Raw genomic sequence first — 26,931 nt, forward strand, 5'->3', positions numbered from 1 at the left:
TCACAACACACACAGCTACCGCATTTGGCATGACCTGTCAATGTAGGGAGACCCCATGCGTCATTGAGTGTTGTTTTAAGTGGTTGTTGGGGTAGAGAGGCACACACTAAATGGTCCTTTATATTTTTTTCTCTTTTAAAGGCGAACATTGGGCGTTCCAGTTTGAGTTGTCCAGAATTAAGTATGGGCCAGTGTTTCAACACACTTTTCCTGATGGCATTGGAAGCTGGAAAAAAGGTGGTAACACAGATTAGCCTATCTTGGTCCTTTTGGGGTTTTGGTTCAAGGAGGGTCTCCCTTGGGCAATACCAAGCTCGTTTTAGGGAGCGGCGCACAAGTTTGCGTGGGTACCCCCTATTTCTGAGTTTATGGCTTAGGACTTTGGCCTCAGTGAAGTAGTGCTCTTCAAAGTAGCAGTTTCTCCTAATGCGTAAATACTGTGAAAAGGGAAGGGAGTCTCTCAATGCCCGTGGATGGTGACTGCTGTAGTTCAGTGGAGTATTTCTCTCTGTGGGTTTGCGATGAAGGCTGGTGGTAAGTCGGCCTTCTGTGTGTTTGATTTGAGGAAATAGAAATTTTACGTGGCCAGTGTGTCCCCCACTCGCACCCTATCTATGTACCTATGCCCCATGTATGTCCATGTCATCATGTAATTCCCTTCTCATGCCTGTAATAGTAATGCCTCTGCATTTCCGTCCAATGTTAGCATGTCAGTTATTAGGCCCTCCATGAATGAAACGTTAATTCTGCATTGAGGCCTATGTTGCCAATGCATTTACATGGTACGCGTTTAAAAGTCGAGATGCACACGTTTTTGTGGCACAGCTGAGCCAGGACCCGAATTCCGGCTCCGAGCCTCCTGATACTCTGTAAGCTGCAGTTTAGTTATGTATCCCTGACCTCTCACTTACTTCCTGCTCAGCCGAGAGGTGCCCAGCCTGGCCTGCCAAAGACAGTATTTTGCCTACAGTTATCTGCTCAGCTCCACAGAAAACACATTCCAGTCTAGTGAAAGGGGTAAACATATTCCGCCTGCAGAAGATAGGGCCTTGCCTTTCTGTCTCCATTCAAGTGATTTACTGAACCCGTTTCCATAGAAGGCCCATGGCCCCCACGCAATGCACGAAGAAATATATGCACACACTAGCATTTAGTGATGAGCAGACTTTGCTCGAGCGACCTTTACTTCAGACAATACATCCTCCAAACACAAGATATCAGATAATGCCAAAGGTGCAGGTCGTTCTGACATCCCAGACTCTCCTACTAGCACTAAAGTCAGCTCCACCCAGCTCTCCCCAGTTACACGTCAATTCCACGTCATGACCAGTTTTGCGCGCACAAGTAGGGTAAAGGTTCCTGCTGACCATGCAGACCCCCTCTATGCATCCACCCACCTATGACACACCTATGACTCATCAAGTAAACACCCACGTGTACGCCTCCTTACACGCCTTCTTTCACGCCCATGTGTTCTTATCTCTCTCTTTCACTTGCTCCGCCTTCTCTATCCAATGCAATGTATGGTTTAACTATATATAATGTGTTATGTGAATAAAGATTTAGATGACGATCCTTCCTGAACCTTAGTGGTGATGGAACCCGATTCTCCAGTAGCTCGAGCTATTGCATTAAAGCCCTTTTGAATCGGATACCACAGACTCTGCCTCTCATTTTATGAGCAATCCTTATTAATGTATAGAAATTCCGACAGGGTAATTAATTATTTACCACATCAATCTGGCGCCCGAATAGGTACCAGTCCCCTTCCCCACGCGCCGGCGATGTAGGTCCAGCCCCCTACCCCTTCTATAGCCGTGACGGACTTCAAGTGTACACGACAGCGGGACTTCCTGCCTACTCCCTCAGGCCCACGGAGGAGACGGAGACTGCGACCAGGCATCCACACGAGGCGGTGAGGATTGCGGACCATCCCGACCAGAGCCCAAGCTGAGAGAGCAAGGTCTGAGGTATCCCGAGGCCCACCTGTTCCGAGGCGCATGCGCAGCAGCAGAAGCAGCAGCAGCAGTCCAGTCCAGTATCGAGTTTCCGAGGCCTTCAGTTTTGCTTCCCGGTGAGTACCGTTATTGGGAATGCATAGAGACGGGTTCATTTATTTGAGCCCGGTAAAGACGGATCTGGGTACACAGATCCGGTAAAGACGTGTCCATTTAGGTGGATGCGGTAAGGACGTGTCTCTTTACGGGACCGGTATGGTTGTACTGCTTTGCAGTGCATAAAGTAAACAAGTTTTTCAGGATTGTGTTTTTTTTTATGTACTAGTTCGGATGTATCTGTTTTTAATGTTTTACTGTTGTGGTATGAATGATTGTTTCCAGTCTATTTTTGTGTATATTGTGTTTTCGTTCAAATTAGCTCCAACATGCCACTGTTTCCGAAATTACGTCAGATAGGGACCAGGAAAGGGATACTCGAAGAGGCAGTCCCCGTCCCGCCTAGGGACACTCCTGGCCATTTTATGTACCAAAAGCACGGGTTAGATGCCATACTGTTTTTAGACTTATGGGTAGATTACACGAAGGATCTGGAAGAGAAATATAGATGGCCTGTCTCAGGGACATGGGATGCTGATTGCATCATGAGAGTAGAGGAAGCATTATGGAAAAAGAAAGCTAGACAGTCCCAGAAAGATGCCATTGAGTTATGGCGTAAAGAAGCGCATAGGAGAACAGAGAAAGAAATCAACAAAGCAGAGAGAAGTAGAGAAGCAGCAGAAAAAGCCAGAGAAAAAGAGCTAAAGGAAGAAGGTGAACGGGTTAAGGCAGAACAAGTAGATAGACAAAGAAATGCCCTTATTAAAGGCATGTATCCCATCCTCGCCGAAGGACTACCTAAAGTGACCCCGGAAGTACCCAGTAATTTGCCGCCACCATTGATCCCGACCAAAGTACATGGTCATAAACAGACAGCAGCAGACATTTTTCTTTCCTCCTATTTAGAAGACGCCGCTCCAGATTATGTTAATGCAAGCTTTCCTCCCCCTCCTCCTCCTGGCAACAATCCTAACAATCCTTTTCGCCATCCGCCCGTACCACAGGATCAACCCACACCAGTAGTGACACTGACAGTGAAAGACAACTCAAGTCAAGGGGCAATGGGAGGGGGGCCCACCACAGACATACTGCACACACCACCACCATCACGAACACTACAAGAATTAGCACTACAACGAACGCCAAAAATGACAGCAACACCACTTAAACAAAATGTAACGATTACATATTGTATATATGATCCAGTACCAGGTGTAGGCTCGATGCTCATGTACTCAGTACGATTAAGACGCGTTGCAGACTATTTGATCACATTACCAGGCATGAAGGGCCATTTAGACAAAATATACCACTTCATTAGAACGGGGGAGGGACCCGAGAGTATACATGAGGCCATGGCACAAAGAAAGGTAGAGATTCAATGCATGCTTTTACGTTTTTTGATTAATTGTCTGATCAGGGAACAAGACCAGCCAAATAAAGAAGTAACTAAAGGTATGATTGATTGGAGTGACAACATAGCTGCTGGTAAACATGATACAATGTCAAAGATAGAATGTATGTACAGGAAAATTCGTAAAGAAATTCTGAACTTACACAGGAATGAGTCAGACGCACACAGGAAAGAGCAAGACGAGAAAGAGGACGGCGTAGCCTCTGGAGAGGATGAGCCAGAAACAGAGGAAGTGGATAAAATGAATTACGTAAGTAGAGCAAGACAGTTTGACAGGCCAAAAGCCCTAGATTACAGTAAACATGGCCCTCCCATACCAGAAAGATATTCCCTCGAACCCCTATTCCAAGCTACTGAGAATGCACTGAAAAGACGAGTAGGGGGCGGTGAACCTCACACTATGCATGAACAGGAACTAGCCCGGTCAGCCGTTCAATGGGCTTGTAATTCTAACATATATAATGATGACGTAGTAGCGCAAACATTTTTAAGCCTCCCTCTGGAAGAACAGCATTTAGCTGGTATTTACATGGTTCAACATCTAATCACATTGTACGAGAGCCAGCATTCTGATCCAGGTCCCTTGTATAAATTACTGGACGATTTACTCTTGGAGAGATGGAGAGGCCTAGGTACCGAATTAATTAATGTCATTCTAGATCAACGACATAAGTACTTGACTTTTCTGACCACGCACTTGATTCCTGCCCCACACCGCGACAGAAAGACCTTCCACATAGACAGACAGAACCCCCTACGAGAGGTACATCCCGTTAGAAATACAGCGAATTAGCTTCAACGAGTATACGTTTACAAACCCTTGACGAAAATAGAGATACTGGAAATGAAAAAATTACTGCCCTGTCATGATAAAGACCCGGGGGGGTTCCATCGTGAATTAAAAGACATTCTCCGCATAGGGGATTACACATACGCTGACATCATTAAATTGTTAAAAGTACTATTACCAGCAGGCATTTATGAAAAGCTTAAAGAAAAAGATTGGGAGGTGGGAGAGAAAAAGATCAGTTGGACAGAATTGGAAGATGAGGATAAACTTCGAGGCCCTGGTGTTGGTCTTGGGGAAAAAGATAAAGCACTACCTGAACTATTGATACAGGTCTTGCCGAGAATATTGGTTACTGAAAAGGAAGATTGGGATGCTATTTCAGCCTGTAAACAGAAACCAGATGAAGACACCAGTGATTTTTATTCGAGATTCAAAAAATGTTTTATTATTAATAGTGGCCTTAAGACAAATAGTGAATCGTACCCACATCTTTTTGTGAGCAAATTAGTAGAGAATTCCTTACCCCCGATCAACAATAGAGTACAGAAGGTTGAGAGTACCTGGCAAGCAAATAGCCCTTCCCAAATGTTACAAATGTTACAATATCACCAAAACCGAATTAGAGAGGAACAGGAACACGAAAAGAGACGCATGAAAGATACAAAAATGAAAGTACTAGTTGCACAATCAGTACCTGCTGATGGCCATAAAAAGGGCACAGCACCTGTTAAAGGGAACTGTAATTATTGCAAGCAACCAGGTCACTATGTGAATGAATGTGCTGTCCTGAAACACAATATAGCTACAGGCAAGACGAAAGAAAGACCGCGTCCTCCTAGACAGGATAACACCCCTCAGAACACGCAAACGCCACAGAACTCACAACAGACAGTAGCTACACCGCAACCCATTGCTGCCACACAACATGTCACGCAACAAATGTACCAGTACGCACAGTCAGACTATCCAGAATATCAACAGTACTCATGAAAAAGCCTAGAGAGGGAGGTTGGCTTGCCCCTTATGGAGGTTCCTGTAGATCAAGAGGGTCCCTATGTACATAGTCGTGTATTGGGAAAAAGACAGAAAATTTCTGATTGACACAGGGGCGAGCAGAACTACCATCAGTCATGACGAGGTTCCAGGGGCACCCCTCTCGGGCTCACAGAATATTTCCCTGGGATTTTCAGGAAAGCCTATTGTTAATGAAGTGTCAAAGCCAGTTTCCTTAGGAGTCGGTCCATTGTCCCGTACTACAGACTTGTTACTTACTAAGTCATGTCCAGAAAATTTGCTTGGTATAAAGACATTGAAAGAACTAGGAGCAGTGATTTGTTGTTCTCCGGAAGGAGTGAGATTGTTTTTACGTGATTTTAAAGGACATTATGTGTTGAGAGATTTTGATCCCAGACTCCAGAATGTACCACAGCATTTATGGGCGCAAGGTCCGACTGATGTAGGTTACATGCACATTACGCCACACCGTGTCACCCTCAAGCAAGGAGTTGTACTGCCACGAATCCGACAATACAAGTTACCACCTGATGCCGTAGTAGCATTACTGAAAATTGTTGACGAACTCATTGCACAGGGAGTGGTTGTAGAAACTGACTCCAATGTATGTAATTCTCCGATCATCCCCATTCTTAAACGAACTGATCCAAATGCACCACCAGTCTACAGACTTGTGATTGACCTCCGAGAACTGAACAAATGCATAATACCCCAGTACCCAGTGGTCCCAGACATTTCTTCATTACTGACTGCAATTGATTCTTAAGCGACGTTCTTTACTGTAATCGATCTCAAGAAGGCCTTCTTTAGTGTCCCAATACATCCAGAAAGCCAGTACCTCTTCGGATTCTGTTTAAATGGATGCAGCTTTAAATTTACGAGGGCTCCTCAAGGATTCACAGAAAGTCCTAGTATTTACAGTCAAGCATTGAAAAGACAACTAGACAGTATTCACATGCCTACCGACACCGCATTACTCCAATATGTGGACGATCTCTTGATTACAGCACGAACAGAACGAGACTGAGAACGTGGATCACTGACAGTCTTATACTTTCTGGCGGACAAGGGCCACAAAGTGTCCCCTTCTAAGTTGCAATTCTGTGCACAGCAAGTGGTGTACCTTGGACACTTGCTGTCCAAGAGGGGTAGACAGCTGACACCAGACCGCATTCAGTTAATTGCAAATCTTCCACAGCCCAAGACACAAAAGGAGGTACGGGCCTTCATTGGCCTCACTTCTTACTGCAGACAATGGATTCCCCAGTACGCATATCTAGCCAAACCACTCATACAGTTGACAACACAGGAGGCAGCGTCTTCGACTGTCCTCCCTTGGACTCAAGAACATACACTTGCATTTGATGAATTGAAACAAGCTCTATGTCAAGCACCAGTTTTAGCGACTCCATGTTACAGCAAGCCTTTTACACTTTTTGTCACTGAACGCGAAGGTACAGCATTATCTGTCCTTACACAAGATCAAGCAGGAAAACACAAGCCTTGTGTTTATTTTTCTAGTACATTGGATCCAGTGGCCCAGGCTCTGCCTGCGTGCCTGAAATCAGTTGCAGCAACAGCCCTAGCAATCGGACAGAGTGACTCCATAGTGTTAGGACACCCCCTGACAGTACAGGTTCCACACTCAGTGGAAGTTCTCTTGAACAAGACTCAGACTCAACACCTGACTATAGCAAGACTGACAGGATATGAACTGACATTGTTCCAGCCACACATAGAGATCAGACGATGCAACACCCTGAACCCTGCTACACTCTTGCCCTCAAGCACAGCAGACACTGCACCACATGACTGTGTGGAAGTAGTTAATACCGTAACGAAGCCAAGACAAGACTTGACAGACATTGCACTACCAGACCCAGACCTGACACTTTATGTAGATGGTTCATGCATGAGAACAAGCACAGGAGAGTTAGTGGCCGCATATGTCGTGACCACTGATACTGAAGTCATAGAGACACATCGAATTGACACATTGTCAGCCCAAGCAGCAGAGCTCCTCGCTCTGACCCAAGCCTGCATACGAGCCAAGAACTTGAAAGTAAACATATACACAGATTCACAGTATGCCTTCGGAGTCGTTCACGACTTTGGAGTCCTGTGGCAGGAGAGAGGTTTTCTGACCTCTCATGGGGCCAAGATTCAGCATGGTCCCCTCATTCAAGCTCTGTTAGATGCAATACACTTGCCTACAGCCATAGCAATCATGAAGTGCAAAGCACATACCAAAGTCACAGACACCCTTTCCCAGGGTAACGACCTGGCAGATCGAACAGCTAAACTTACAGCCCAGACTCCAACAGACATTCCCACAGACACGACAAAGACAGAAGTACCATCACTGACAAACTGCATGATAGTCAGGGATCCCTCACAAGATGTACTTGACATACAGACACATGCCACTCGAGACAAAATCAAGAAATGGACTGAACTAGGAGGGGTCCAGACTGACCAGGGTTGGATGACAAAAGGCAAAGCCACATGGTTTCTCCCTGACTCCATGGTTCAAGTTATCATAAATACAGCACATAGTCCAGCACACTTAGGAGAAAAGGCTATGTTAGACAGTTTACAGAATATCTGGTTCAACAAGCACCTGCGTGCAGCAGCAAAACAGAAAGTGCGTACCTGCATGATCTGTTGTCAGTTCAATCCAGGCAAAGGCATTCCCGTGGAACAAGGTGGATTCCATCCTCCTGACCACCCTTTTGAAGTCCTCCAGATGGATTATATTCAGATGGACAGATGTCGAGGATACAAGTACGTCCTCGTAGTTGTATGTGCACTATCTAGATGGACAGAAGCGTACCCAGTCCCAGATTACACTGCTGTGACCACTGCCAGGCAGTTGGTCTGAGAATTCTTTCCGCGATATGGCTTGCCCCGTGTCGTGTACTCAGATAACGGTCAGCCATTCTCCTCTGAATTAATGAAACAAGTATCTCTTCTGTTAGGGTACCAGTGGAGATTCCATTGCGTACGACATCCAGAGGCAGCAGGTCTCGTCGAGAGACACAATCAGACACTCAAGACAAAATTAGCGAAAGTCTGTGCAGAAAAAGGCGTGGATAGGATGGTAGCCTTGCCGGTTGCCCTCTTTTACATGCGTATGGTAGCTCATTCCAGAACAGGACTGTCCCCGTACGAGGTGGTTTTTGGTAGACCGCCGAATATGTGGGGTACGCCTATGCCAAAAAGAATTACCGATGTCGACAGTAATATGCTGACAGATTACCTGGCTTCCTTGATGTCTGCACTCCTTTCTTGTCGTTCACAGGTTGCAGCTGCCTTCCCCGACAACACCCAGGTGAAAGAACACTCGATTGTCCCTGGGGATCTCGTTTTCGTTCGAAACTTTGATGGTTCAAGTCCTCCCGAGCCCCGCTGGCGTTCACCGAAGCTGGTACTACTAACAACGAGGACCGCCGTCAAGGTCGAGGGAAGAAAGGGCTGGATTCATGCCCACCACGTAAAACGCTTCCATGGACTTGGATCAGTAAACGAAATTAAGGACTGCCCAGATATCAGTGACTCGAAACTCCCTTTGCTAGAAAAGACTTCGCAACAGGAGTACAAACTGAAGCTACGGTCTAGTAAGTCAGACAGCGTTTAATTGTTTAAGTCCCCCTCGGGTGAAGCGGTTAGACAGGTTCCTGACATGTATAAGATCGTAGACCCGAATAGACAGAGAGATAGACAGAGAGATAAAAAAGAAAAATATTGCAAAACCTTACGCAGCAGATGCATAGTAACTCTGATCATTATGTTTTTTCTAAGTATATCGATTATATGTATAAGCTTGACGCTACATGTGTTCTTTCCTCCTCTTGGTTCACATATACATTCTTCCTTCAATGACACCGTAGAGCACACATTCAGTGATCTGCCACCCCATGAATTGTCATATCGACTAGCACTGCGCAACAATACTTTTATTCGCATGTTACACCATTCTCACCAGACCAGCAATGTAACGAATTGCTGGGTATGTGGCCGACTCCCACCCTATCAGAAAACGAAGGGAGTTCTGCCCCTGTTTCCTTATCCGTTCTCACACAATGGTTCGTGCGGAGCATGGTTTGCTTTATTGTCATCAACACAAGACAGAAAGTTCACAGATTCCCAGAGTGGATGGATTTGGGGGGATTTGAATATAGTAATGAATAAGGCATGTTTCCCCGACAAAGATGGTTTCCCCCAAAGGAAAGGAACAGATCTAGAAAATGAAGTGTACGAACTAGGAAATGTTTCCCTTAACCTTATGATTCTGAATGTCCAGTCCGAGACAAATATAGGTTCACCGTTCATAACAGTTTTACCAGTCAAAGGTGAATTATGCGTTAGAAAGAATGGTTCAGTGCACTTAGGACACAGTGATTGTAATACTGTGGTCGAATTCAATGATAAAGGAAAGTCTACTTTTAAAGCTTCCCGCCATTCCTATTTCATTTGTGGTCAGACAGCCTATGTACGTCTGCCTTTAGACTGGGGTGGGACGTGTTATATAGCGTTCCTACTGCCACCTGTTTTTCTAGCCCCATCCCATTATCATCGAGACTCACGACTAGTACATGTTAGACACAAGAGGGAGACCGATTCCCCAGTTGTCGATCAGACAGACAGCATTGGAGCAATATACAGACTTTAATAAAGGATTCTTTTTCTTCATAGGTCCCGTCCAAAACAGTAAATTAATACGCAGATTGACAAGAACTTTGGAAGCAGTAGTGAATGAGACTACTTCTGCTTTAGGTAACTTGACCGAGGAGCAGTCCGCTATGAGACTCCTTGTTCTTCAGAACCGCCTTGTTCTTGACATCATCCTGGCAGATAGGGGCGGGGCTTGTAGAGTGATCGGCTCCAGTTGTTGCGTGTTTATTCCAAATAACGCGCCATCCGTGTATGCAGCAATAACAAGGCTCCATAAGATAGCTCACGAGATACACCAGAATCCAGGCACCTGGACTTGGTCCGGTTGGCTCTGGAGTGTGATATCAGCCTGGGGATGGAAAGTACTGTCATTCCTAGGAATAATACTACTAGTTATATTCAGTTGCTGTCTCTGTCTGCAATGTGGCCCAGCGATTTGCGGCTTGTGTGCCACTGCCTGTATTCCCCGTCCACGTCCACGTTCACGTGCGCAAATGAAAAAAGATGAACAAATGATGCTGTATGAACAAATAGATGGTCTTATGAATATAGACGTGTCCTAAAGGGCACAGTAGGGGACAAGGAGGAAATGAGGAAATAGAAATTTTACGTGGCCAGTGTGTCCCCCACTCGCACCCTATCTATGTACCTATGCCCCATGTATGTCCATGTCATCATGTAATTCCCTTCTCATGCCTGTAATAGTAATGCCTCTGCATTTCCGTCCAATGTTAGCATGTCAGTTATTAGGCCCTCCATGAATGAAACGTTAATTCTGCACTGAGGCCTATGTTGCCAATGCATTTACATGGTACGCGTTTAAAAGTCGAGATGCACACGTTTTTGTGGCACAGCCGAGCCAGGACCCGAATTCCGGCTCCGAGCCTCCTGATACTCTGTAAGCTGCAGTTTAGTTATGTATCCCTGACCTCTCACTTACTTCCTGCTTAGCCGAGAGGTGCCCAGCCTGGCCTGCCAAAGACAGTATTTTGCCTACAGTTATCTGCTCAGCTCCACAGAAAACACATTCCAGTCTAGTGAAAGGGGTAAACATATTCCGCCTGCAGAAGATAGGGCCTAGCATTTCTGTCTCCATTCAAGTGATTTACTGAACCCGTTTCCATAGAAGGCCCATGGCCCCCACGCAATGCACGAAGAAATATAGGCACACACTAGCATTTAGTGATGAGTAGCCTTTGCTCAAGCGACCTTTACTTCAGACAATACATCCTCCAAACACAAGATATCCGATAATGCCAAAGGTGCAGGTCGTTCTGACATCCCAGACTCTCCTACTAGCACTAAAGTCAGCTCCCCCCAGCTCTCCCCAGTTACACGTCAATTCCACGTCATGACCAGTTTTGCGCGCACAAGTAGGGTGAAGGTTCCTGCTGACCATGCAGACCCCCTCTATGCATCCACCCACCTATGACACACCTATGACTCATCAAGTAAACACCCACGTGTACACCTCCTTACACGCCTTCTTTCACGCCCATGTGTTCTTATCTCTCTCTTTCACTTGCTCCGCCTGGAGCGCTCCGCCTTCTCTATCCAATGCAATGTATGGTTTAACTATATATAATGTGTTATGTGAATAAAGATTTAGATGACGATCCTTCCTGAACCTTAGTGGTGATGGAACCAGATTCTCCAGTAGCTCGAGCTATTGCATTAAAGCCCTTTTGAATCGGACACCACGGACTCTGCCTCTCATTTTATGAGCAATCCTTATTAATGTATAGAAATTCCGACAGGGTAATTAATTATTTACCACAGATTTCCAGATCTAAAAAGGGAAAGGATTCTTTACTGGTGGACAGTGTGTACTTGAGGCCTCCGCTATTATTGTTGAGCCAATGATGAAACTGCACTAGGGTGTCAGGGGATTCATTCCAGAGAAGGAAAATATAGTCTATATAACGCTTCCACAAGGCGATGCCATTGTGAAAAGGGTTAGATGAATCAAGGATGCAAGATGTCTCTAGATTGTCCATGTACAGGATAGCCAGATTCGGGGCAAAAATAGCTCCCATGGAGGTACCCCGTACCTGGCCATAGAATTGACCATCAAAAAGGAAAGTTTTTTGTGAGGCAAATCTCAAAAAGTTGGAGAATAAAAATGGATGGCACATTTTGAGGGTGTGGGCGTGTCTCTAGGATTTTCTCAATGACCCGAAGGGACTCGAACTGGGGAATGTTGGTGTAGAGTGATTCCACATCCAACGTACGCTTAGTGTTGGATGTGGGATCAAACGGGTGGTCCTCTATGAGATTGATCATGGCCCTGCTGTCCCTGATGTAACATGATGTCTCAGGGACAAATGGTTTTATAAAAAAGTCTATGTAGTGTCCCAGGGGTTCCAGTATAGAGCCACATCCAGATACGATGGGGCGACCGGGGGGTGGGATTCATGGTTTTTGTGAATTTTAAGGAGACAGTAAATGACCAGTATCCGTGGAGATTTAACGTTGAGGAATTCGTATTCCTTTTTGGAAAGGAAACCAGAGTCAAGTGCATCAGTGATAACTTGTGAGATAAGTTTCTGAATCTCACTGGTGGGGTTGCCTGGCAATTTACAATAATGTTCAGTGTTACTGAGTTGGCGTTGTATTTTCTCTTATGTACTTATCCCGGTCTTGGATCACTATGCCTCCACCTTTGTCAGCCGGTTTTATAACAAGTGACTGATTGTTTTTGAGGGTGGATATGGCTATTTTCTTGTGTATAGTGATGTTGTAAGGTACAAAGGTCCTTTTACTTTCAAGGTCGGTAAAGTCATTGAGGACCAACTTTTCGAAGGTAGGTATTTCTGGGGGTATCATTCCTGCAGTGGGGGAGAATTTAGAAGGTGGTTTGAAGGGCGTGTTTAAATGCTTGGGTGGAGAGGGATTGAGAATAAAAAAAACTGTGTAGACGTATTTTTCTGAAAAATCTTAGGAGTTCTGTTTGGGCATCCAAAAAGTTGGGCCGTATCGTAGGGACAAAGGATAAGCCTTTGTTGAGAGGTGATAACTCGTCAGCCGATAAGGTATGTTGGGTAAGGTTGAAAATTGGTAGGAGACCATTCTCTTGAACAGGGACCATATCTGTTCCTGTGAGGTTTTGTGTTTTACTACCAACGGCAGTGTTGGCGACGAGTGAACCGTTCGCCTGGTGGGTTCGGTGGGTTGGGCCATCTCTGCGGTTGTTTTCCTCTTCCAGGCCCCTGTGGTTCTGAATGTCCACGGCCTCTCCCTAAAAAATTCCTATGTGAAGGACCTGGGCTGTTGCCTTGATCTAACTGGTCAGATGAGTCGGCAGAGCTGTAAGTGAAACTTACAAACTGTTGTCTTCTGTTGTATCTGCCCCAAGGCCTCTGGTTTTGTGGGACGTTATAGGGGCGGTTGGTATAAAAGTCTTTGGAGAGGTAAGGGTATGCTCTTTCCTGATTGAAACCTTTTATGTCCTTTCGGACGTTGATTTTTTTTTTTGTTTAATTCGAATTTGGGAAAGTCTTCAATGGTTTTTTGTATTTGTTCCAGAAGTTTTTTAGATTCTGTATTGGTGTTTTTATCTTTGATTTGTTTTTCTAGGCGACAAATTTCTGTATTTAATTTTTTAAGTTCCTCGGTGGCAATATCTATCCCGAGGACCATCCAATTTCGAGAACAGGCGGTACTGATGTAGCTAAATCCGTTTAGATATTTGGGGTTGCTAGTAAATACCCCAGGGATATTGCGTACTTGCAGGCCTACAGGGATTATGTTGGCTTTTAAGTAGTCAGTCAATAGTTTAATCATAAGTATTAACCGTACCTCTTTTTTCTTAAGTTTTTCTAGGTCATCAACCAACGAGGGGCTAGTTTCTGAGGGGGGTTCAGCAGAGTCTGAGAGAAGAGAGGGACCTCCCAGACTTTTATTAATATATTCAAGATTGAAGGGGGGGGGGGTCAGACATGCCTAGCAGGGGAGTGTTTGTGAAGTCAAAACAATTCTAGGGGCAGACAAGGGAGAACAGGGGGGAATACGGGGTGGACCCACTTGAGGAAGGGGTGAGGATTATCACAATCCCATGCAATCCGGCGATTGCGCTAATTGCTGTTACAAAAAACAAGGGAACCCAAAAGGTATATGGACCTTGGGCAGGATCATGTTATAGAAAACAATGGTCCCTATTTTCAGAGAAAGCATCACTTATATACAATAATCATACTCTAAATAGGTAGTATGTCTTTTGTCCATGATCTTAGTCTGTTAAAACTTTCAAATAGGAGTGTACAGACGTATTTCACTTTGCCCTTTGGCCATTCTGTGCTTCGTTTTGTTGTCTCACTGTTTCGTGGGTCACGGCTGTGCCCACTTTTCATTGAATGTTTCTAACAATTTAATTTTATATATATTTTCAAAATAAATTTTTGTCCGGCTGGACAAAAGACATACTACCTATTTAGAGTATGATTATTGTATATAAGTGATGCTTCCTCTGAAAATAGGGACCATTGTTTTCTATAACATGATACTGCCCAAGGTCCCTATACTATACCTTTGGGTTCCCTTGTTTTTTGTAACAACAGCTCTCAAGACTGCCGGCATTGCAGTCTGATGGCGTTTGCGGACGCCAAAGTTATAATCAGGCCCCAAACCTCTTAATTTGACGAATAGCGAAGGAGCCTCGTTATACATGGAATGTTATGTAGTAAAAACTTTCCTAAAAAAGGGAATTCACCTGCCACTGAGCTGCAAAGCTGCAGCTTGACATCTGCAGATCGTGTAACAGTTAGCTGGCATTTCGGCCGTATTTTTCGGTATGATTTACGCTCTCTTAGCCTGGTTTTCCATGTGTCACTTGTGAGATGAGGAGTTTTAAACGCAAACGTGTTCAAATAAAATATATTCGATTCCTTTGATGGTTTTGCCGAAAGAAAAGCCTTCTGCCAATCTGTCGTGACTTTATCTGAACTGATCGGATCTTTAGCCAATTTAACACATTTGTCCTGAAGAACCATCTTCGACTTGAACTCGTCGTCATTCAAGAAGCCACATGGTTTGTACTTTCGTGGGTTTGCTGATTTTTGCTGGCAAGTTTCAACAGATGTATCTATTGCTTCTGCTGATTTAAGGCACTTAAACATATTCTCTCCCAAGCAGGCTTGATGCGACTCTGCACTGCTTTTTCTTTTCAAGCAAGTATGAATTTTCTTTTTATGATCAGGTTTGCTTGGTTTCAATTTGTCTCCATGTGTTTCCTTTTCAGCTTTCTCTAGCTGTGTCTTCTGATGCTGCCTATATTCATGTATTGTTACAATACGTTTTTTATATTGATCGAAACGTCCTTTACCACTCTTTGAATTACACATTTTAGTGACACTAGACTCTTGAAACTGGGGACTATTGGCTACCTCTACTTCTGATGAGCAAGCTTCCTGTGCTTCAAAAGGTTTTTCCTTTTGCCGTTCCTGTTTCCCTAGAGGTTTTTCTAAAACTGACACTTTGGTCTCAGGTTTGCTGCTAGAAGACCCATTTTCAGTTTTTGAATGCAAGCGCTTTGACATGGACCTAAGCATATATTTCTTAGCATGTCCAATTCCATTTGTAGATGTTTTTTTATATTTCTTTGTGTTGTCAGTTACATTGGCACCGGCTACTGTGGAATCCATATTTTGAGCTCCATCTGGTACTTTTGATAATCTTAAAAGGTCTATTTTCACAACCAGACGTTCAGTTGTCGGTCTTTTGTCTTCATCAATTCCATCGGTTACGAAACCTTTGTGAGTGTCAGGACAATGGAACTTTCTAATAGGTATAGCTTTACATGTGATATCTGTTGGAGAATTTCTATCTTTAAACTTAAATACAAGTTTACAGTCATCTGAAGGAGGTGCATTAACTTTGTAGTGTTTTTCATTGCTCAGGTTTCTTAGCGTTTTAGAGTTATAGTTTTCTATTTTACCAGACATTTCCTCATTGGAAAGATGGAATCGGTCTCTTCCAACTAGGTTCTGTCCTGCAGTCGCAGTACTATTTCTGCGCTCCACTTTTTTCTTTTTGACACCATCACTCTGAGCAAAGTAATTCTCACTGTTTCTGCATTTGTCCTCTGAAACTGAACGGGATAGGTTGTTTGATGGTATATTTGGCTGAATATTTTCTTTTAAGCACCTAAAATGAAATTTCCCCCTTAATGAACTATTTGTTGCACAAGCAGAAGGTCTTATGGAGCAATCTATTTCACTGCATTCATCTTCCTCCGAGTTTAAAGATCTCTGGTTTTTGTTCTCCTGGTTAAGTGAGCAGTGGTTCGCGGAGGACAAGGAAGATTTCGAATAAAGCCTGTGCTGGTCTGAAAATAGGAAATTGGTTTCTTTTCCTTGAAATAAAGGAAAACTGGTGTTTCCAGGTTCAAAAATGGGCACTGTTTCAGAAGTTGGTGGTTCCTTTTCAGGCTGGCTTGCGTTTGGACTGCATTTCATATTGTCCTCAATGGCAAACTGTGCGGCGGTCTCAGGAAACAAGGCATGCATTTGGTCAGTACCTAGCAGTGTAATTGTTATGTTATTTATGAGGTCTTCACTTTCATTATCACTGAAGTCTACTGGCGAAATATCCAGATCACTACCAATTAGTGGCTGTTCGCCTTTATTTATGCCGTTCCCTAAGCTTATATTTGTGGAATTTTGCTTCATATTGATCCAAAGTTTGGGGCATTTTTCTTTCGACTGTTGCTCTACCTTTCCATTTGCACAATAACCCTTGTCAAGATCTTGATTTTCAGAACTTAAATGACCTACGGGAAACATTTTGCTTGGTTCATGAGGCGGCAGCTCTCGCTGTTCTACTAAATCCCTTCTGACAGAGAGCGGATTGCTCACATCTTGAGCAGATACTGTATCATTAGCAACATTATTTTCCTTGTGTATTTGATTCGTCATGAAGGGAATACATTCTTCAACATGTTGGGCTTCGACACCTTCCAAAAGTAGGGAGCCTACAAAATTGCCAGCAATAGTGTTTGGTTTGTTTCCACCACATAGATGATCTTGAACATTTTTCTCTTTTCTTAAAGAGCAATTACATTCCCACTTAGTATTAGGTTTAGTCAATGGACAGAAGTCTACACGGTTTTCTTCCGTTGGTTTATCACCTGAAAAGGGCAGGTATGCTTCAGGATGGTTTTCTTTATTGCGAGAGATGCCTTTACCACATTGACCGGTTACAATCTTACATGTACCATCTTTATGTATTTGCTTGTTTGTTACTGAGATGGTTTCATTGTATTCTTTAGCTGTAAAAGAACAGTCATCATTGCTTAAAGCTTTTGTCTTCAATAAATGGGTATCAACATATATTTGGCCATTTGCAAAAGGCAAACAAAGTGTGCGATTAGTTTCATTACTGGTAGAGCGTGGATCTTTTTCATTAGGGGATTCTTGGGTATCTGAATCTTTTATCTGGGAGGAGTAAGCTTTTGTGGAAGGGATAGCATCAACTATTTTAGCAATCTGTGGATCAAAAAATGCACTACCTTCCACAAGTGTGCAGATATAAGAAATGTGTAGCTCATTGGCTTGATCGGTACCATTCCTAGTATTGTCCGCTCCACACACGGATTGCAAACCTGGATGTTCAGGTGCTCTATGATGCTGGAACGCTAGACTGTTTGGATGGAGAGAACACTCATTTTCCATTTCAGGGTAGCTTGCTTCTTCCACAACTTGCAGAGACAGATCGATTTCCCTTTGCTTCACAACTCCACAATAGAAACTTCCAGCGGCTAGAACATTTTCTCTGCTTCCAGTACATCCTGTAGATGAATTATATTCTAATTTGCCAACAGATAAATTACTTTTAGGCAAAGGCAAATAATGTGTTACTGCCGCTCCATCAAAGTCTGATGAAGTATCCAAAATCATTTTCGGTTTATTTTCTTTTAAATAATCACGTTCTATATGGAGATTATCTTTTGGAATGCCATTAGCCTCATTAGCCTGATCTATACAGATAATTTCTGACTCTGAAACTATCATGGGATTTACAACAGCAATCTGAGGTGCGCCGGCTTTCACAGAGGTAAAAGCTGAATTGGGTATACTAGTAGAAGCCATTTGATCTTTTTTCACAGTAGTTGCACGGCTGACATCACAACGATTTTGTTCTGCAGTTGTGCTAGGTAGGGGTTTTGTATCACTGTCACCATTTGAGGGGGAATATTTGAGCATGACAAGACATGGGTCCAGTGCTTCCTCAGTGTCCGTGCTCATTTTGGGAAAAGTGCCTTCAATTTCCGTAGATTTGACTGCAATTGCTTCTAATCGCAATGCTGGTAAATTGGGAACATTGTTTGGAGGAGGAATAATCGTGGCAGAATTGGCCGGGTTAATGGGTTGAGACACCACTAAAAAGCTCTTCTTGTTTGGGTGATGATCATTTGGATTGTGACTAGAAAGGGAAACTTTACTAGTTGTCTTCAAGGATTGGCCAACACTTGCACTAATACTACAGCCTTGCACTTTAGGGACAACATTTAGTTCATCTTTCCTGGTACTTTTTTGTAGTTTAGTAACAGGCCAGCAGTTGGCATAGTTTGATTTCCATCTTCACTGTAAGGACTTGAGGCTGTGTGAAAGTTAGTTTTTTCTTGAAAGTGTTCCACCACATTAGCTGGACTGGTCTGCACATTTACTTTAGCATGTTCGGAGGTAACAGGGGTGGAATTAACAGTTCTATCAGCTTTCAGCTTAGATGGTGAAGAGATCTCATTTCCATAACTGACCCAGTCATTTGAAGATTTTAATCGACTCTTATCGCACTGATCAAAAGACGAGACCACAGTTGACTCTGTGGATATTTGCTGAACATGTTCAGGCTTGTTCACACTTTGAAAGTCGAATATGGGTGCAAGGTCCATGCAGTTTGTTTCATTGATGCTGTATCTCCAGAAGCTTTGTGGAGATGCCACTCTATCTGATCCCAGTGCCTCCGGACACTGAGGGTCTGCAGAATCATGGGGAGAAAGGGATTTATTAAATAAGCTACAGCTGCCACCCATACTATTCAGATAAACACTTGAGTCATTCATACTAGGTGACGGCATGGCTGTGCAATAATTCGGGGAGTGTGGTGAACATTGTAAATCACACTCTCTTGCAATGCATGAGGGGTTTGGACAAGAAACTCCATTTTCTTTACTCATTTCAGACAAGTCTTTGTGGACCACACCCGTTTCTGGATGTGACAGACTAGCTGTAGAATTCACAGGATGAACGAGAGGTTTGCTGACACTGTCGGGTATGCCAAGAGGGCTTCCCAACATTTGGCTCTCAGCTGCCGGTATTCCAAGAAGAGAATCTGCACATTTCTGCACATGATCACTCTTCATACTATAGATTTGTTGGGCATTTTGAAAATTGTTTCCCATTGTACCTTCTGTAAATTCGTATGAAGCATTTGCATCTCTCCTGTTAAAACTGAAAGAAGCATTTCCGCCTGAATACTGGGATGATTCAGTGTATGAGGCATCCAGGTTATAAGGCTTTCCAGTCAGCTGCCAGTTTCCGGTGGTAATTTCCGTAGGTTGGTGGGCACTGAAATAAGAACCATTTATAACGAATACAGGTGCATGCTGACTTTGCATAGTTTGTGCTGCATTCCCGGAAGGTTCTTCAAGTTGCACTCGCTGGTGCAGCTGCCAGGGCCTTTGGGGCTGCAATGGCTGCTCATGTGGCTGCAATGGCTTCTCGTGTGGCTGCAATGGCTGCTGAGGTTGCAATAATTGTTGCAGCAGGAATTGCTGGTGTGGTATAAAATGTGTCACTAACTGCTGAGGACAATGGAGTCTCACTGGCTCTTGAAGCTGCCAAGGGCCTGCGAACTGTGCCGGCTGCAGGGTAGGCATTACGGGCTGGAGCTGCAGAGACCACTGGCCCTGCAGTGACTGCTGGGGCTGCATAAACACCTGGGACTGTGCCACTTGCTCGAGCTGTGCTGTGTGCTGGTATTGCAACTGGCTTTGCCTTTGTTGTGTAACAAACAGGGGTGCTAAATTTTGTAACTGAAGATGAGAGTTTGGGGTTGAAATATTTATATGCAGTGCTTGTGGACCTGTGCACGCGGCTTGGTTGGGGGTATTCTGAATGGCTAACCCTTGCTGATGTTTCGGGTGAAGTTTTCTAATCCGTTTGGGGACAATTTTTGGCAAACAATTCAATGGAACTCTGCAGTTCTCCCTCGGTCTTTGTTGGAGGCACATTTCATTTGAAGGTGTGCTGTATTCTTGGTTAGCCAGGGAAAGCCCTGATGTTTCTGTCAACTGGTGTTGCTTGCCAAGCACATGTTGGTTATCACGAATAGGGCCATTTTGGTTTCCAAACTGATGTGATGAACCACATCGCACATTTTCAGCATTTCTTCTCTCAGCTGAAGCAGACAATCTGCCCATAACAGAAATATGCTGAATCGGAGAACTGGGCAATGCAGACCTTTGCATGGAGTCCACTTTGGAGCCAGGAATATTCATAGGGCTTTGCTGATAGCCAACTCTTGCAGAGTTCTGTAGATCACCGAAACCAGGGGTTCTATAGAGAGAAGGCGCTGACGCGGATGGCTGACTCGTATCGGATCCTTCTGTACTCAGTATATACCGGAATGCATCCTGGTCGATTGTCGAGAAATCAGAAATATTCCTAGCGGAAATGGGTGACTGGTGGTTTTGCTGAAGTGCATTTCCGGGTGGGGTTGGGGGAGACTGCACACTTTGAAAATTCGCATTGCCAGTGGACAAAGACGGCTTACTACTTGTGGAACCAGGCTCATTTGAAGAAATGTGCAAGCGAGAACTCTGCAAGGAGTCTAGTTCACAAACAGGAGTAAGTGCAGGTCTTTGTTGATTGCTGTCACTTGCAAAATATTGTGGGTCACTGCAATCAGAAGCAGAGGTTCGGGAGGGAGATGGGACTGCTGGTGGTGGCTGCTGCATGCAGTCTCCCTGCTCACTCACTATATGGGAATGTCCATCAGTCCTCCTATTGTTAGAGCCCTGGACTTCATGTGGTTTATTCGTGGAACAGTTCACTTGGTCAATGTCATAGGTTATCACACGCGTGTCCAGCTCCATCTCTGTTCCTATAAGGCTTGGTCTCTTTTCCCCTTGCAGGTCAATCATTTAGAAATCTGAAATTATAAAGACAAAGAGAACTTAATCAAAAAGTGTTCTTGGTATGTAAGTGTGCAATACACAATGAGCTGTAACCTTTGATAAGTGAACGTCAGTGTGGCACAGATTAGAATAATGGGATCCCCTTGCCTAAGGAGTGTAATGGCATAAGTAACGAATCAAAAAAACAGGCAGGAGGAAGATGTGAGTGCACAGAGTGGGACGGCAACACTATGAGAATAGCGTAACATCACAAGTGTGCGCCACATTCCACCTCGGCTACAGCCTCTCTTTCAATCGACAGCTACTGAAATTGTGATTCTGCTGCCACTGCATCTCTGCCCACCTGTGGATTTTTCTCAAATGCCACACAATCCACCAATGGGTAAACAAGATTTATAAAATAAACCATTATAAAACTACATTTTCAACGGGGTCTAATATATTTTAGTGTGCTGACCTTGTCCAATTTGGGGTGGGAGGATGAGGTTAGCAGAGGGCAATGAGTGGCATAGAAAACGGCTGTACTTCATGGCTGTGTATGCACTGGTTAAACTTGAAATTTTACATATTTGTATTGTTATAAACATTTTCATAATGTCTGTGTATGGCAAGTACAAAAAATACTTTCAAAGAAGTTTGGTCGTGATTGTGCAAATGTTTCCAAGTTGTAAGCTTGTTAAATCAGTTCAATGAAATGAAACACAAGTGGCCCCGTCGTGTCATCTTGTCATATAGTTACTGCTCACCTATATACCGTGTTAAGTTAGCATGAGCTTATTAAATGTTTAAACACCATTTTACCTTTTGCTGCTTCTGCACACGACACATAATTGTTGCTTTAGCTTTCAGCCTAGAAGAGCGTTGTGATTTATACGAGAATAATATGTTATTGCTCTGATAACATTGCTCAGTATACGGTGTCTGTACAGTGAGTGCTGAAGCCTTGAAGGATAAGTAAACACGGTGTTATTGTAAGGTCTGATTTTCGCACTTTCCTAGACATAACATAAATGCAGCTGCTGCCAAATCTGGCTTTAGGGGCGTTTTATATTGCTTTGCAAAGAACACATAATCACACTTGATGGAGCTTCGCATGCAGAGAGCTGGTGGAAGATGATGTGATCCTCTGCCACTGAGAGATTGAGGTATGGGGTCGTCCTGCTAAAGCCCAAAGAGACTTTCTTAGATATAATATAATATGCTAGATAGGGAGGGTGAGAATTAGGTGTTCTTAACTCCTATTCATTTCAAAATTTTAGCATGTTGTCACCTTTTGCCTTTTATGGACTAATAACTATGCTGATAACTTTGCTTCTTATAATATGTTTGCTTGCGTTATCTAAGATACTGGGTTTGAGAACCCTGCATTATTAAATAAATATTTCAAATATGCACGAGTCCTCATTTACTCCACGTTTTGGTTTGAAATGATTATATAACGAAAGAGTGTCTATGTGTTCCACGTGACCTGAGGTATTCTAAGTTCATGTTCTGGTTTGTCTAAACATTGGGAGTTTGTTATGACCAATGAGACACTGTAGCTAGCTTGGTAAGGGGATTTTGGGTACTGAGGTGAGTTTTGGGCCATCCTAATTCACTGAGGTTCCAAATGCCTATGCACAGTTCTGTAGTAGAATGGAATCCCTGCTACATGGTGCCCAATCATTGGTGGTATTATATCATGACACTTGAGTAGTATATGATTCATTCCTTAACCCCTTCACTGTTGTTTCCGGAAAACGGTGGTGTCGGAAAAACCTACCTGTTTGTGAAATAGGTCCTTTTCAAGCTTGATTCTTACTAAACTGTTTCCTTGAATTACTACCCAGTTGTGCTACAAAGTTTACTTTGTTCCTTTCTCTTTCTGTGCCGTCATGGCTGCCGTGGACATTCCGCAGTATAGTTGCATTGCGGTGCGCAATCATTTGCTGAATTACAATGTCCCAGTAGATGGCATGGCATGGCCGTGATAATGGTGGTGAGTGCGGAGACAGCTTACCCTTACGAAATCTTTTATTTGGTGACGTGTCCGGCTGTGGACGGCACTTCGGGTGTGTTCCACACTTACACTCCCTCTCCTGTACCGAATGAATATACGCCGTACAGGGCACAGGAAGTACCTGCTGATGTTTGGCAGCATAGAGTGTGGTTTGGTGGCGCCCTTCCCCATTCTTTGACTGCTCCGAGGTAAGATCCTTTGTCCATTCCAGGTGCTAATTGGCCTGTTTTGGCTGGATTTAAGCCTCATCCTCTGCACGGTGCATGTAACGTAGCAGAGTTAAGAAGACTACATTTAGTCCCCATTAGCGTTATTCAAGCTTTGGTGCAGTACATAACCCGCAACCTTCCGGGTGGGGCCCCGGGGGGTGCCGCGGGTCCGGCTGGACAGAGCGGTATGAAGCTCAGTCCCGTAATGGTCAACACTGTGATGGGCAAGTGTCCCCAGGATAAGGATGATTTTCCTTTCTGGTTTTCCGAGAAGTTTAACCAGCTGGAAGCAGTATTTCCTAATACGTCTCCTGGTGAAAAACACAGGATTATGACGATTAGTTTGCCCAAAGACATGACCCCTGAAATCGGTGGCTGTGAATCCTGGGGTAAAACATTTGCGGCGGTCTATGCGAGGTGTTACCGCACTCCGTCTATGGCTGTCCTGCCTACGGTCCTTAAGCGTGTTCAAGATGACCACGGACCTGAGACTGCGGTTGAATTGGGTATGCTCCTGTGTGGCACCTTTGATGTGGTTTGCGATCTCATTCTTGCTAATGTCAAGGGGGATGCAGTGAACTTTCAGGTGGCCAATGCTTTGGCGGCGCTTCCCGATGCCGAGAAACCCCGTCAGTTAGCAAAGATTATTGTGGCGGCTTATAAAACCGTGGGTCGCAATAGTAGGGGACTAAAACCATTTTCGACTAAAGAAAAAACGCAACCCCAAGGGCAGAAGTCTGAAACGGACGTTCAGCCCAAAGTCCAAAAAATAAAATAGGCCTAAAAAACAGAAACAGGGAAAGCAATAGCAACAGAAACAGGAGTCTCGTCCTGCGTCTCCATTGCCTGCGCCTACAGAACGTGTTTATGACTTGCCCGATCATGCGGCGATTAAATCACATGATCGATTTCAGGTTTCTGATCAACGCTCTCCTCGTTCCTTTCAGGACTCATTGGCCTCGGCGTCCGGTGGAGGAGGAGGCGGAAGGGGTTGGGGTGGCCATCAAGGACGTGATCAGCCCCGCCCAAAAGAAGGTGCAGGAAAGCAGGACGGCTCTACGCCGAAAAGACCGCAGTTTCAAAAGAAAAGAGTCGCCGCCTTGGCAGCGAAATATGCCACAGATAGTGAGAACGCGGCTTCGGAATCTGACATGGGCTCTGACCTTGCTGGACAGCACGGCATAGATTACCATAGTGCGGGAGGCCCTGCGTCCACTACTGAAGGTGACAGCGACTGATCGTTATGTTGTGATTGAAACAGCTGATACTAGAGTTGATCCCCCGACAGACTTTATGAAATAGTCCTGCTTATTGAAGGTGACATACAACGTACCATAAAAGGGGTATTTTGGGAAAATCTTTCGTCTACATATGACATTTTGCTTTCGGAGGTTGACTGGCCCCCACCTTTTGTTCTCGCAGCTCAGCGAGGGGAGGAGGTGTTCCTCCCCAGTTTCATGCACACAGTCTCGAAGGAGCATGCGCTGAATTTTGCAGAAGAGTGGGCTAAGGCACTAGCGCCGGCTCTGTACTGTACACATTGTGGTTGGGATAAATGTTCACCGAGTCACGAGATTCCGTTATGGTCTCAGCCTCAACGGCAATATCCTATTCGCCGTGAAGCAAAAGATTCCGTTGCGGCAATCCTTGAACAATTGGAATATCAAGGTGTAATTGAAACATGTGTGTCACCTATGAATAACCCTCTTTTTACTGTAACCAAGCCAGATGGTTCATATCGTTTGGTATTGGATTACCGGCATTTAAACTCGCATTACCATACCTGTGCAGTACAAAATACTCACGGCTCTGCTTTGGTGGATAGTCTTGTGCGTAAGCGTTTTAAGACCACGCTTGACATTTCCAATGGTTTTTATGCCCATCGATTGGATAGTCTAAGTTCCCAATGGACCTCCTTTACTTGCGCCGGTGTGCAAAAACAGTTTCGACGTTTATCTATGGGCTATAAGAATAGTCCCGGGATTTTTACTGCCCGCATTGTCTATCTTCTAGAGAGAGTAGACCCGGATGCATGCTCGTATGTGGATGACATTTATCTCACAGACCACGAACTTTGGGAGCATCTGTGTCGCGTTGATCGCTTGATTTGTAGCTTTGCAGACATGGGTTACAAATTCAATTTTGCAAAATCGCACATTGCAGAATATGCAGTGTTGTTCTTGGGCTACGAGCTCAATGACGAAGGTAGAGGTTTGGCTCCTCACTTCCTGGAGAAATGCGCACAACTGCGCGCTCCGACACCTCTGTAAAAATTACAGTCTTTACTGGGTTTTCTAAGTTTCGGGAGAACATACATTCCGGAATATGCCCAGCGTATCAAGCTTTTATATGCTTTGATACAACCAACTTTTTCCAAATGTAAATGTAAATGTAAATGTAGTTGAGCTTATATAGCGCACAGCTACCCGCAGTGGGTGTCCCGGCGCTTGCTTAGGGAACCCGTCCTGATATTCCCCTGTGTGATAGCCCCAGCGGGTATCCACAAGGTGAAAGTCAGGCATCCCGCCACGAGGGGCCGTTGTGGAGATTAAGCAAGCTATTGCCCAGAGTCACAGAGTGTGAACCCGTGAGTCGAGGAGGCACCGGAGCGAGAATTATCGAGTCCGTGGAATTTTTAGCCCAAGACCCGCCTAGGCGGGGAATTGAACACTGGTCCAGGACCGATCTCAGCTTCCGGGTCTGCCGCCTCTAACCCCTGAGCCACACTTCTCCAAATCAGGCTGGCTATTCTGCAATCTTTGCAGGCTGATCTGCTCGCTTCTAAATTTTTACTGACTCGTGATAACCACACCAACCTGGTGATAAGAATCATCCCTGAGACGGTGGGTTTCACGTACCTTACTTTTAATGAAGGAGACACAGTACCTATTGCTTATAAGTCACACTTGTACACTTCGGCTGAAATGCGATTTTCCACTGTGGCGAAAGTTTTGACAGCTGTACAGATGGAGATTCTTAAGGAACGTGCTCTGTCACAGGGAAAACGCATGTTGGTTGTTACCCCGTGTCCTGCCTTGGAGGCAGTTAAGAAAGCCAGTGTACCAAATTCGAAAGCTTTGCACCCTCGGTGGATACAATTGGCTGCTTCCTTGACGTCCTCGGATGTCATGTTTATTTTTGCCGCCTCGTTATGGTCGCAGGAGTATTTACAGTATGAATTTGTTCATCCAGCTCCTTTAACTATGCGGCCTTTGGAGGATTTCCATTGCATCATTTACACTGATGGTTCGGCGCAGGTTGCGCATGGCTCTAAACATGCCTACGTTTCCGCATGCGCCATTGTGGTCGGTGCCATGGTGAACGATGAGTTCAAGTCCAGAGCCTCTAGGGGACTGCACTGCACAATTGGCAGAACTACGGGATCTTTTGCTTGCATTAGAGTACGCGGATCCTAGTGTGACAACTCTTATTGTGAGTGATTCCTATTACTGTGTCCAGTCTTACAATGAGTACTTGTTCTTTTGGATTTAGAATGACTTTCGCGATTCCAAGGGTAGCACAATAAAACATAAAATGATCTGGGTCTGAGTGGCTGAGCTTAAAGAGCGGATGCCACTTGTGTTTGTAATTCATACTCTTGGCCACCAGCGTGTTGGAGTTCACGCTGTGGGTAACCCGCTTG

General features: G+C 44.5%; 1 protein-coding gene across 1 annotated transcript in view; it reads right to left on the minus strand.

Annotated features, from left to right (window-relative positions):
- The window catches only part of LOC147733879 (uncharacterized), a 331,557-nt gene that overhangs the window by 187,932 nt on the left and 116,694 nt on the right, over positions 1-26,931 (minus strand). Inside the window, 2 exon segments of the mRNA XM_086952781.1 lie at positions 14,655-18,491; positions 18,494-21,094. Coding sequence (XP_086808907.1) covers positions 14,655-18,491; positions 18,494-21,086 — 6,430 coding nt within the window. The 5' untranslated portion in view covers positions 21,087-21,094.

This window comes from Lissotriton vulgaris, chromosome 1_2, assembly GCF_964263255.1.
Source record: "Lissotriton vulgaris chromosome 1_2, aLisVul1.2, whole genome shotgun sequence".
Taxonomy (NCBI): Eukaryota; Metazoa; Chordata; class Amphibia; order Caudata; family Salamandridae; genus Lissotriton; species Lissotriton vulgaris.